The sequence below is a fragment of the Poecilia reticulata genome, linkage group LG17 (genome assembly GCF_000633615.1).
Source record: "Poecilia reticulata strain Guanapo linkage group LG17, Guppy_female_1.0+MT, whole genome shotgun sequence".
Classification (NCBI taxonomy): Eukaryota; Metazoa; Chordata; class Actinopteri; order Cyprinodontiformes; family Poeciliidae; genus Poecilia; species Poecilia reticulata.
Genome location: NC_024347.1, coordinates 8,892,160 through 8,905,278, shown reverse-complemented (window position 1 = coordinate 8,905,278; position 13,119 = coordinate 8,892,160). Strand labels below are relative to the sequence as shown.

At 39.9% G+C, this 13,119-nt stretch overlaps 1 protein-coding gene across 2 annotated transcripts; it reads left to right on the top strand.

Moving 5' to 3' along the window:
• Positions 1–285: 285 nt before the first annotated feature.
• Positions 286–5,246, top strand: atg10 (ATG10 autophagy related 10 homolog (S. cerevisiae)). Of its 2 annotated transcripts, none has more exons than XM_008433553.1 (7): positions 286–499; positions 735–841; positions 920–1,054; positions 1,134–1,302; positions 4,088–4,185; positions 4,266–4,363; positions 5,022–5,246. In XM_008433553.1, exons 2-7 carry the CDS (start codon positions 737–739, stop codon positions 5,143–5,145), a joined length of 729 nt encoding a protein of 242 aa, XP_008431775.1. In that variant the 5' UTR covers positions 286–499; positions 735–736; the 3' UTR covers positions 5,146–5,246. The 2 variants fall into 2 exon arrangements, with proteins under 2 accessions (XP_008431775.1, XP_008431776.1); XM_008433554.2 differs by having other exon boundaries at positions 292–499; positions 4,266–4,359; positions 5,022–5,104.
• Positions 5,247–13,119: the final 7,873 nt, after the last annotated feature.

The window sequence follows — 13,119 nt, the reverse complement described above, 5'->3', positions numbered from 1 at the left end:
TTCCCTTTTATGGGCGCTCGAGATGTGGAGGCAGCGACCCCTGGTGGTTCCACCTGTTACACAAAGATTATTAAAAACGGAACTAGGTGTTAGTAGGGAATTAGAATTTGAGAAGGTGATCCACCAACTGAATAGTATTGAGGGGAAAAAGAAGATTTTTCTTTTTTTTTTTTTTAAAACACTGGGATCTTTAAGAGAATATGAGGGGTAGATGGTAGGAGCCAATAGAGGGCAGTAGTGCAACATAAATGGATGCAAGCTGCCGTTAAAACCTAAAGAAGAAGAAGAAGAAGAAGAAGAAGAAGAAGAAGAAGAAAAAGAAAAATATATAGATATTTCTCTTAATTTTAAGTCCGACTCTATAATGTTCTTCAGGTCAGTCAGCTGCTTGTTCCTCTGAAGTTCTGCTAGCGGCATGTAAAGGAGTCTGGCTGGAGCTGGAGCTGTTAAAACTCCGACACACTTTCTCAATATAAGTACCGACTCCATGGGCTCATAGGTATGTACTCGTTTTGTAGAAGTACAACAAGATGTTGGAATCTAGTTTTTTAGTAGAGGGGATGCTACAAACGCTTAAACCAGAACTTTTCCACATATTTACAAGAGGCTCGCGCTCACCTCAATGTAACTGCAGCTTTCTTTAATCCGTTTTGCCAGGACTGTCATCACAAAAACTATATCTTTTAGTTTAGTTTGAATGTGGTTTTCTGTGTGTGTGTCCCTCATTCTGTCAGACATGAGCTGCAGCGTCCTGGATGAGCAGCAGTTCCGTCAGGGCTGCCAGCTGCTCCTTCAGCGCTCTGACCAGTTGGGCGATGGCTGGAGCTGGGAGGCCGTTCAGGTCAGGAGGTTGTATTTCCTCTGTCTCTGCGCTCACAGCTGGAGAGTTGAAAGGCATTATGGTATTTTCTTAAAACAGGGCTCAGAAGAGGGCTACCTCAGAAAGACTGCACGGAGGTCAGTTCCTAGTGACTGGGGTCCACTTCATGACCAGGAGGGGTTTAGTTTCCACCCACAGACTTTGTGTGACTCTACTGGACATGAAAAGGAAGAAGTAAATATTTGTTTTACTTTGAGGCATGTAAAGATCACAGAGTCAGACATACTGAGCTGCACTGTCTGCTCTTTCACAGCAGGACCCAGCAGCCTCCACTGGTTCTGACTTCCTCAGCGCTGAAGAACAAGATGATGGTAGCTACACAGTGACCGACAGCAGCAGCCGGGTGGTTCAGTACGAGTATCACATCCTGTTCTCCTGCAGCTACGGAGCTCCTGTCCTGTATTTCAGAGCGTTCACTTTGGGTTAGTCACACAGAAAGCAGCATCTTACATTCACTCTGCTTTTTAGCAGTGCATTAAGTTGACATTTTTAGGAAGCAAAATACTTTTTTGATTAAAGGTTTAGAGTTTTCATTTAACTAAAGGTTCTATAAGAGTGCTTGGTTATTCCCGCCAGAAACAGCCCCTCCTTAGCCTCTGAAGAGAAAGTCAAACATTAATTTTTGACATTTATAAGGAGAGTATCAAAGCTTGTTGTAATAACTCCATTCACTATCAAAGCATCAGTTTGACATGAACACCAGCTGAACCAAATCGTCACTGTCCTGGACCAGAGCAGGCTACCCACAGAAGCGGGTCGGTCTGTGCTGACTGGAGTAGCCAGAGTAAAGTCATCTGCAGTACAGAAGCAGACATGATGAAGACATAGCAGGGTTTCCCCCAGTGTATTATAAGCCTGGCGGCCCGCCATGCTTTACTAGCCCCGCCGCCAGGCTAAGCGTTGCTTGTTTTCATTTCTAGAGGGAGGGGAGAAAAGAAAAAATAGTTTTTTTTTTTTGCTTTTAAAAACCGAGCTGCAGGCGTTTCTTTTGCTCTTAGCATCTCACTAGCAGAGCAGATTTATTCCTAAAGGATATGTTTATAATAGATAGATTTATAGTTTACGCATTTAAACCCGACAGCGCGCGGACCAATCACACAGCTGGCGCCTCTGAGCTTTGAATCGCGCGCTGCCACTGCTTTACCTCAGCGGGATCGCACGCACCTCCTTTCACTCAAACTGGACATAGGCTGACCTGTATGGATATTTACATAAACCTACTGTGAGGAATTATGATCCTTTGGAGAACTCTAGGTCAGAGTTTAAAACCCACCGCGTTAGCTCTGGTTGCGCAGCTCAATGTGAACCGCAGAAATAACTTGTAGCGAATTCAGAGGTCGCGTTGTGGAGCGGTGAAGATAATTTATCTTTGTGAACAAACAATTATATGCGGCGTTTACATCTCAAAGCGCTGCCCAGCGTGTGGCTCTGTGTCTGTCTTTCCTGTAAAGTTTATGTCTGTGGTCCTGGTTGGCCGGAGCGTTAGTGGATAACGAGCAGCGCTAACCTCATCATGCAGGTTCAGCCCGGTGAGGAGCTTTCACGCTCTCCTTGGAGTCACGCATCACGCTGATTTTATATTATTATTATTTTTTTTGTATTATTTTTCCGGTTACACGTTGCATCAAACCATATCAAATGTGTTGTCTACTTAAGAGTTAATGCGCGCGGCCACATGGAGATCTGAGAAACTCGTCCCATWAACTCGAYCAACCAGAATAGTTTCTGTRACGATTAAAAACTCAACAGACACRAAAYGKWAGAGCTACTRAAGCCACATTAGCAGSATTKAATTAAATCTCCCGTTTGTTGCGCATCTCTGCGTAGAGCAGCAGATTACAGGGCCGSTCCAAGSCTGTWTGAGGCCTTGAGCAGAATTTGATTTAGGGGCCCCTCTTGCTGCTAAAAACATCAGCAGCTCTAACAGCTTCTGTGTTGGATTTAGTGAAATATGGGAGAAGGGAGTTTAACTGGCCAGCATAAAAAGMAATAAGTTATAATYGCARTTTACTMATTTGTATTTGTAAATTCAAAGATTAAACTCACAGCATCACATTGTTGCTATGGTTACAAAACAATCTAACTATGAATATTGTTCTTTGAAGCTTTACTAAATAAACTTTCCAGCTCCTTAAAATCTTGTATTTAAATGTTAAACAATTTAAAATCTTTTAATTTATGTATGCCTAAACAATTGAATCAAATTTAACAGCGTTGATAATCTCAATAAACAAGTGTTACATTTATGTATCTGTGGTCTGTTTTAAAGTATTGGTGTTTATGGGGCCCCTGAATCTCTGATGGAGCCGCTGACTTAATTTGGATTAAACAGAAATGCAAATTTGTTGTTTTGAGGCTAGTTGTGGATTTAAATAGCATTTCACTGGAGATCTTTTCCCGTAACATATAATTACACAGTAATACTTTTACATTTCCTGTCAACTTATTACCATTCTGTCGTGAGAAACCAAAAGAGCAGCTCTAACAAGCCAATGCCACAAGAGTGGCAGCTTGTTGGAGTAGCTCTGTTACATTATCTGCAACATATATTTTTTATTATGTTTATGCAATTGGCAGATCAAAGAATTTACAGGTGATGCAGTTCATGTGTAAATAAGCTAATTTATAGGAAGATCAATAGTCAGGTTCTGTCAGAGACAACATAGAAATGGAGATAGAAGCTAGTAGATGCTCTGTGGGTCTTCAAATGTTTCTTGAATCATTGCATAACTGGACTGTTATCCCAGGTTAGCTGGTTTTAGCTGACCAGCTAGTCTGAGCTCTAGATTTTCTCTTGAGCATCATCAATCACTTCACTCTTCACAACTGTATCTCTGCTGACTTTGAATCCTTCATGACTCCAGCAGCTAGCTGTTAGCTCTCCTGCTAGTCTGTGCCGCCATCTGTCTGAACTCTGTTCTACCTCAGCTGGAGCCAACCAGCTAAAAGTAAATCTGCACAATGTTTCTGTCTGACTGCCTGTCTGGCAGAAAGCAGCACAGTCCAGCTCCTGTCTGTTCACAGACTCACCATCATCCTGCATCAGAGCAGAGACAGAGGAGTCACTTCAGGAGTTTGACTTCCCAGCCTATTGAGGTGCAGTTATCTGTGAACAGAGTATGGCAAATAATGTGTGTTGCAGAGGATTTACATTTGACCTTGGGTGTAATTTAGTGCTTTATGTGTTTTTTGCTGTTCTTGTCTCAGAGGGGAAGAGCCTGGCATTAGAGGAGATGTGGAGCACCATCCACCCAAACTACAGGCTGCGTCTTCAGAACTGCCCTCTGAGTGCAATAAGTCAGCAGGTAGGAACTACCAACCTCCTCCTGGTGCCCAGGGTCTCTGTGAAGCTCTGCTGAAACCTCATTCTTAGTGTGTGTGACAGGAGCACCCCTTGCTGGGCCAGCCGTTCTTTTTCCTTCACCCATGTAGAACAGAGGAGTTCATGGGACTTGTGCTGCAGGCTGTTCAAGATCAAGGCAGGTAGGGTCATGACCTAGTTCCTAGTTCTTAATCCAAGAAAGGCCCGCTGCTTAAGAACGACTAAGATGATGACATTTCGCTGATGATTCCCAGCTCTTCCTGTCCACTTTACCAAACTCCTCACTTCCACCTTCCTCCCTCACTTCCTGCTCAGCTGAAATGAAATCCTGGTTTGCATCAAACTTCCTTAAGCCTTTCAATAATAAAACAGAAAACGTGATGCAAGATGTGTATTTAATAAATCCTGTAGCTGTGTGTGTTGAGTCAGATCATAAAGCTGCGTATGTTTAAGTGCATGTGGTGTCGGATGCTGCTTGAGCTTTCCTGATGGAGTGCAGCATATTGAAGGTGACCTGCAGGAACTTCAGTCGGGATAAAATATGTTGCTGTTAAAACAAAAGTCCAAACACCTTTTGCTAAGTGAGTAAATGTAATACTAATGAAGTGAAGACGGAGTTTTCAGACCTGTTCAAGGCCCTGATTCTCAGACTGACTGGTTTTAGGAACAATTATTTTGGGCACTTATGATGGGAAATATTTCAATATGAGGCCAAGTAATGATCAGAGAATAAAAGCTTTCAGTTTCCTTTATAATAATGAGGTTTCATCAGTTTGAAACCATTTTGACCCATTGACTTGTATGTTTCCGTGCCAACAGGCCAGTGAACTACGTGCTGTCATGGCTGAGTGTGGTGGGGCCTGTTGTGGGTCTGGATGTTCCTCTGCAGTACTGCACACCGCTCCATTCTGCCGTTTCACTCAACAGCACAAAACCCGACTGAAGCTGGACACAGCTGGAGATGTTTGTCTTGTTTTAATCTATGTAACTATTTCTAATACCCAAAATAATTGTTGGTATAGTCATTAAAATGGTTCAAATGAGCGTGTGCATGTGTGTTTTTCACAAACTATGCTTAATTGTCATTTTGTAAACTGAAGACTTGTGTATATTTTTTTATGAAGTATTGCTCTGGAATTCTCTTTAGTTCCCAAATTGAGTCAGTAATCAGATTACTGTTATGGAGTCTCCTCCACATTTAGCTTTAACTACTTATAGCTTAGATCTATTTTTTATATACATATTCACTGTAGGAAATTTAAAAATAAGCCCCATTTTATTTCTCTTACATTTTAAAATAAAAAAGCAACAGAACTTTGGGTAAAATAGGATGGAAACACACTATGAGGTTTGTTTCAAATGAAAAAAACTCCACATAGTTTCTAAGCCAAAAACATTTTTTGGTACTTTTTGAGTCACTGTCAATGAAATTCAATGCAGCAAATCTGAAACCTGCACTTACAGATGCTGGTCATGAAAAAGTTTATTTAAATCAGTAATTCCATTCAAAAAGTGAAATTTATATATTAAATTAATTCATTACATACAGATTAATATATTTCAAATGTTTATTTCTTTTAGTGTTGATCATTACAACTAATAAAAACTCCAAATTCAGTATCAGAAAATTTGAATGTTGTGAAAAGGTTTGATATTGAAGACCCCTGGTGCCACGCACTAATCAGATAATTGGCTCAAAAAACCTGCATAGGTTTTTAAATTCTCTCAGACCAGTTCACTACACAATCATGGCAATGACTGCTGACTTGACAGTTGTCCAAAAGATGACCTTTGACACCTTGCACAAGAGGGCAAGACACCAAGGTCATTTCTAAAGAAGCTGGCTGTGCACAGAGCTCTGTTCACGTACATTCATAGAGAGGTGAAGGGAAGGAAAAGATGTGGTAGAAGAAAATGGACAATCAGGGTAACCACACCCTGGAGGGGATTGTGAAACAACCCGTTGTAAAATATGGGAAAGATTGAGAGAGAGTGGACTGCAGCTGGACTCAGAGCTTCATGAACCACCACACAGACATGCAGGACCTGGACTTCAGCTGTCACATTCCCCTCGTCAAGCCACTCGAACAAGAAACAGCATCAGAAGCATCTCAGCTGGGCTAAAGACAAAAAGGACTGGACTGCTGCTGAGTGGTCCAAAGTTATGTTCTCTGATGAAAGTGAATTCTTCATTTCTTTTGGAAATCAAGGCCCAGAGTCTGGAGGAAGAGAGGAGAGGCACAGAATCCACGTTGCTTGAGGTCCAGTCAAAGTTTCCACAGTCAGTGACGGTTTGGGTTGCCATGTCATCTGCTGGTGTCCGTCCACTTTGTTTTCTGAGGTGAAAGGTCAATGTAGCCACTTACCAGGAAGTTTTAGAGCACTTCAGGTTTCACGCTGCTGACCAACTTTATTGAGATACAGATTTCATGTCCCAGCAGCAGTTAGGTCCTGCACACAGAGCCAAAGCTACCAGGACCTGGTTTAAGGACCATGGTTGTTCTTAACTGGCCAGCAAACTCACCTGACCTGAACTCCATAGAAAATCTCTGGTCTATGGCGAAGAGGAAGATGATGCGATACATCAGACCCAACAATTCAGAAGAGCTGAGGGTCACTAGCACGACCTGAGCAATGCCACAGACTGATGACTCCATGTCACGCTGCATTGCTGCAGTAATCTGGGCAAAAGGAGCCCAAACTAAGTACTCAGTGCTGCACATGCTCATACTTTTAATGTTCATAGTTTTCAGGTGGCCAATATTTCTAAAAATCATTTTTTCTATTGGTCTTAAATAATCTAATTTTATTAGATAAAGAATTTGTGGTTTTCATTTGTTGTCAGTTTTAATCATCAAGATTAAAATAAACATTTGAAATGTATCAGTCTGTGTAACACATGAATATAATATACAAGTTTCCCTTTTTGGCTGGAATTGCTGACATAACTTTTTCATGATATTCTAATTTTATGACCATGAATGTGATCTAGAGCCATTGCAGGTTGCATACCCAAACTTTAACCATTAAAGTTTAATGCAAACCCAAATATTTAGTAATCTTTGAAGTTTGATGTACCCTACGTCAGAGAATCATCCCTGAAAGGACAACTGTAGATCAGGACAGTGCTTTTAGTTTAACAGAATTTAAAAACAGAATTTAGTTTAAATGTTACATTGGTGTAGTTGTGGTGTAGAGCAGATGAGCCACATGAAAACACTTGCTGTGAGTTATGACAACCAACAGATGGCGGCAGAAGCTCGCAGGTGTGGAGAGAAAGACTTCAGATGAATGTTTCTAAAATCTTTCATCTGAATGAAAGTTGATCATTTACGGAAACGACTGGGGGAAACATTTAATGTGCTAGAATATGTCAATAATAAAACACCCAACACTCGATAATCAATATTAGATTTCATTAGTTATTTTTATAGTCAGTGTTAACTGACAGTGTAAAGCCATTTTGCTGATTATGGCTGACAGCTAATGAAAACCATAAATTCAGTTGATCATAAACTGAGAACCTTAGTCTACATAATCAAAGAGAAATATCCTGATTTGATGAAAGTCCAACAGAGACTCTCCATCCTCAATGACCATGGCTCACAAGCTGTCATCGCTAAAGAAGTTGACAGAGGTCTTTGTCCACAGCATGCTAAGAAAGGTTTAGTGGAAGGAAAATGCATGGTCGAAAAAGGGACACAAGCAACTGTGATAACTGCAGCCTTGATGAGATAGTGAAGCAAAAGCCACTGAGAGTTTGGGGAGATTCACAAGGTGCTGACTGCAGCTGCAGTCAGAAACCAAAGTCTGAAGGATACGAGGAGAGTCAGCTGAACCACAGGCTGACCCCCTCCATGCCACACCGCATTAACACAGTAACTCAAGCAAAACGAGCCCAGACCACGTGCATGTACAGTTACTTTGGATACACATTTAGTAAGCTCACAATTCAGGGTTAATATCTTTTTTATATATAACATAAGCCTTCAAAATGTATAGAAACATGATTTGAATGGATCACCATAAAATTAACAGATGTGAGTTTTGCTTTTTGAGTTGAATTACTGACATAAACCTTTTGGAAGTATTCTCTGATTTAACTGTAATCTTCAAACAGAGGCTGGGCTAGTACCTCTAGTTTCTCCAGGAGCCCAGTGGGGGGATGTAGACTCATACTGGTTGTACTGGTGGAGGGTGTGGGGTTATCATTGATGATGGTCGATCGTCACCTCACTCCTTTAAACTTGTGGGATCTTAGTTCCAGTTTGTCACACAGTCTGATATTCTTCTCCAGTCAGTCACTGACTGACACGACCTGCAGAAAATCTGTAAGAGATCTTTGACCGGACTGAGTGGATTTTCCTGCTGTCAGCAAGTTTCTCTCTCCAGGACTCTGACACATGATGGAAGAAGTCCTTGAAGTAACATTTGAGTCCAGGCAGTCTTCATCCCATCTCAGCAGTCTGCATCTTCGGCCCCCCTCCCCCCTCCCCACCGAGCTGTCCTCTGTTCCTTCTTGTTCATTCACCTTGGCTGTCTGGCTCTGTGCCCTGGAATAACTGCCATTCCTTCTTCTGAGAGCAGGTAGCCTGTGTTCAGGACAATACAAACACTTTGGATCACTGCAGGGCTAAACTGTGTTGTTATAAAATGTTCAAATGACATCAAAGGATCCTTAAAAGGTCTGGAATGAATCACAGCCTTTTAGTAACAGTTATGATCCTCACCTTGACCTTTCAGGAACTGTTAGAACACAGAAGTAATGTGAATTGTGGAGCTGGGAAGAATCCAGACATGGGACATTTCCAGAGTATCATCATGGTTCCTAAAGTGGAGATGAAATATTGCTACTGATGGTTATGTTTTGAAGGAACCCACCAGTGAAACTGCAATCCTTTCTCATACAACTGATTTTATTAAATATTTATAAAACAAAGGCGTTTGATTTACTTCATTTAGTCAATGCGAATGAATACCTGCTTCATCAAATGTAAAATTAATATTTTTGTGACGACATGAATAAATTGAGTTGAAGTTTGTGAACTATAAACCAAAGGTGTTGATCACAGTAAAATAACCTTGGACAGTCTGGTTGGGACACAAACGTCTTAAATCACTCAAGTCTAGGTGACAATGAAATGTTCACTCTATCAAACTCTGCCGTGTGACAGACGGCACTTTTGTGTTCCTTCTGGTAGCTAAAGGCGGTTTCTTTGTTTCTGGTTTTGAAGACAGTGTGAACAGAATGGATTCATTTGCCACATGCAATGTTTACCCAAAGGATTTATTACAATAGAGATTAATTAAGAAAACCCAAACAAGAAAGCATAGAGGTTGGGGGTGTAGCACAGTAATACCGCAGTATGAACAGGGAGGGAAGAGGACCCAGCATTATTTGATGAATACCTTCACTGCAAGTATTCATCAACCTTCACTTGCTCCAGTAGGATCCATTCTGATCCATTATGTCAAAAGAAAAACACAGTTTTGGATTCACTCTAACCACATCCTTCTTAAAATAATTAGAACGTGTTCATCAGAATGGTTCACAGTAAGTGTCAAATAAATAGAATGACCAATGAAATTTTAAAACAGCGCCTCTCAAAGGCAAGTCAAATAACTGAATAGAATAATAATAAGTATATGTCAATAAAAATACAAAAATATTGTAGAAATACATAACAACTGGGACATTAAGAAAAATGAATACATAAATGATCAGTTTATAGATGGATCAGCTGTGTTCAGGGTAAAAACAGCTCTTGGGTAGAAATAGAAGTGGTGTCCAGGGTGTGAGGGGTCCTCGGTGATCAGCTGGTGATCAGCTGGTGATCAGCTGGTGATCAGCTGGTGATCAGCTGGTGATCAGCTGGTGATCAGCTGGTGATCTTTGTCACATGGGAAGCTAATCTGGGAGCTAAATTCCCTCATAATACACATCACTGTTTGAAACATACATATCAAAGCTGAGCTGTTGTCATTATTTTATTTATTTGTTACTAATAGTTCATATTTGTTATTCTTTCACCCTTTTTACTTTTTTTAGTCAGTTTGATTAGGTTCTTATTATTTTGTGTTTAATAAAATGTCACTGATTGATTTTTATATTTTTTAGAGAACTTGTTTATTCTATAAATCTGTTACAGTTTGAAAATCCACCTTTTTTGTTCTGTAATATCACACTCCACCAGGCAGGTAATCATAAAACTATAAGTGAGAGTAAGAGCTATTTTGCTATTGATTTCTGATCATCAGGTAGTGGCCTGACTTTTTATTGTGATTAAAATCATTAACTTCAATAATTGTCCATGTCTTTTAGTAAGTTATTCAAGGACAAACCAAAACATTATTCTTGCAAAGCAGATGCAAACATCAAAATGTTCAAATGTTTGACTCTAATTGAAAAAAATCTCATTTCGAACCATTGCTGCAGCATGGAAGATACTGACTGATAATAACCTCTCATCACAACCCCACTTCATAAAGTAAGTGTACGCATCAGTTCCATGTTATCCAGTGTACGGTTCAGCCAGCATTTCCTCAACACATTAGAATGTCCTGCAGCAGGAGAAAGACAAGGAGAAGTTTTAAAATTAAAAAAGCGGCAGAGCAAAACCTCCCTTATTCAGAAAGCAGTCCTGTGTACTCATGCAAGGACTGACCAGCAGCCGGGGAAGCCAAGCACCACTGGAGTCAGTGAAGTTAGTCAGCGTGGCCCTGTGGCTCCTTTCACTCCAGGCTTATCCATAGCACAGTGAGCAGAAGGATTAAAGCAGTAAGTCAGGGGTGTCCAAAGTCGGTCCTGGAGGGCCGACATCCTGCATGTTTTAGTCTCTGCCTGGTTTTACACACCTGCATCAAATGATGGCTCATTCGATGGCCTAAGGAGAACATTGACTTGCTGAGGAGGTTGTTACAACCACTAGGGAGAGAACTAAAACATGCAGGATGTCGGCCCGCCAGGACCAACTTTGGACACCCCTGCAATAAGTGATAGCAATGAACCAGCTCCAGGCCCTCGACCTGCTGTGAGGGGCCACGACCAGAATGGTGTGATCGGGACCAAGAAGAGGGTTCTGCGTGAAGTGAATAGTTTTCTGACTTTGTGTAAACACAGATTTAGATTAAAATTAATTAAAAGATTAAAATGAACCCTCGCTTCACATATATTTGGTGACATTACAATCTAGCTCCTAGCTCTCAAACACATTTCATAATTTTCTGCTTTTTTGCAGGTGAAAAATGCTAACTGTTGCATCTTGTGTGAGCTAATATCTGAAAACTAACAACTAATCTCTTAGTTCTTAAACTATTTAGTAAAATAGTAAAAAACTAGATTTTTTCTCTAAGACATTTTTTCTGACAACAAGCAGAACCCTGTTCTGGTCAGGGATAGAAATCCTGAGCAGGTGGACTGACTGTACACTGGACCTCTTCAAATAAAAGAAACAAAAAAATTCCTACTGAAGATTTATTTTAATAAGCTTCCATTAGCAGTGTTGTGGTCAAGACCCCCTATCCCGAGACCAAGACCAGCACCCCGCGCTACATGACACAATAAAATGTAAAATATAATCAAAATTACTTTTCAAATTGATCTGAAAGATCCGTATTCCCATAAAAACATAGATATTAAATACTTAACAAATTTAACCAATATTAAATTTAACAAACTCTTTGTTCTGATTATCAATCATTTAATATTTAAAAATTACATAATCAGATGGACCAAATATAAAGTTCAGTGGAAATGTTGGTATTTTTATGATGAAAAGGAAAATAATTAATACAAGTAACAAAAAAATTATAAAACTGGGTAAAAGAATTATTTTTTCCAAACTAGTTTCTTTCAATAAAAAAACTTCTGAAACTTTAATAAGAACTGCAGGTGTGTCTGTGTCTGGTGAATTTTTGCTTAGAACATGTTGGTTCTTCATTCATTGAAGTGACTCACAGAAGGCAGAGAATCCAGAAATGTTACACAAGTAAGAGTAACGATACTTCATAATAAAATTACTTAAGGATAAGAAAAAAGTATAGCAGAGTAAAAATATTCCTAAAAGTAATTTTTTTCAAAAAAGTTACTCGAGTAGCTATTTACTACTGCAGATAATAAACTAGGACATTAACAATATCTCCCTCTGCTGGACTCAGTGGTTTATAGATTTATAAAACTTTTTGTGTGATGAGGATCTAAATCAGTCAGATTTTTGCATGAGGTTTATTAAAACTATCAGTCTATTGTGAATAACACATGCGATCTTTAATACATTATCAAAAATGTTTTTGCTATGTTTCATATGTTCATAAAAAGTCTGTGATATTGATCTGTGTATTAATGTTTTTTTTCTCTTTCTGCAGGTGTAGAAGCAGTCTTCTCTCTTTCTTTTTCTCCTCCACCCTTTTGTCTTTCATTCCCTTTAAACCAGAGGTCTCATTCTCGCGGCCCGCAGGCCAATGGGGTATATGCCACGAGAGGTGGTGACGTATTTCCGTTTGAATTTATGCCACATAGATTGGTTCCTGGTCCTGCTTGCTCCTATTGTTTTTACCCAAAGCTGCAAGATCTGTACCATGAAAAAGACGCAAAACTTAAAATATCTGTGAGCTACTGGTACAACKATCCAGTTTTGTGGTGTGTCGTTGTGTCCAGTAATTAGCCGGTACCATCCAGTGCTTAGTTTTTTTCATTTTCCTGCTGATAACTAGTCAGTCAGATTAAGGTCCAAAACCTTCGCTTTACAGCCGTTTAAGTGGCACCGACCCACATAAAACACCCACAGAACAAATGGTACAAATCACGTATTTCCCGAATCCCGAAAATATAACATCTACCTTTGCTGTTTCATAATTATAATCCATGTTAGAGTGAATTTTTCCACTTGGCTGCTTTAATTTGTTCTTGCGTTACACA

What these genes read in the sequence shown, in the direction of transcription:
- atg10 (XM_008433553.1), top strand. Translation starts at nt 737, where the DNA reads ATGAGCTGCAGCGTCCTGGATGAGCAGCAGTTCCGTCAGGGCTGCCAG. An exon ending in TGAGTGCAATAAGTCAGCAG is followed by an intron (nt 4,186 to 4,265) that starts GTAGGAACTACC and finishes TGTGTGTGACAG; the next exon opens with GAGCACCCCTTGCTGGGCCA. An exon ending in GCTGTTCAAGATCAAGGCAG is followed by an intron (nt 4,364 to 5,021) that starts GTAGGGTCATGA and finishes CCGTGCCAACAG; the next exon opens with GCCAGTGAACTACGTGCTGT.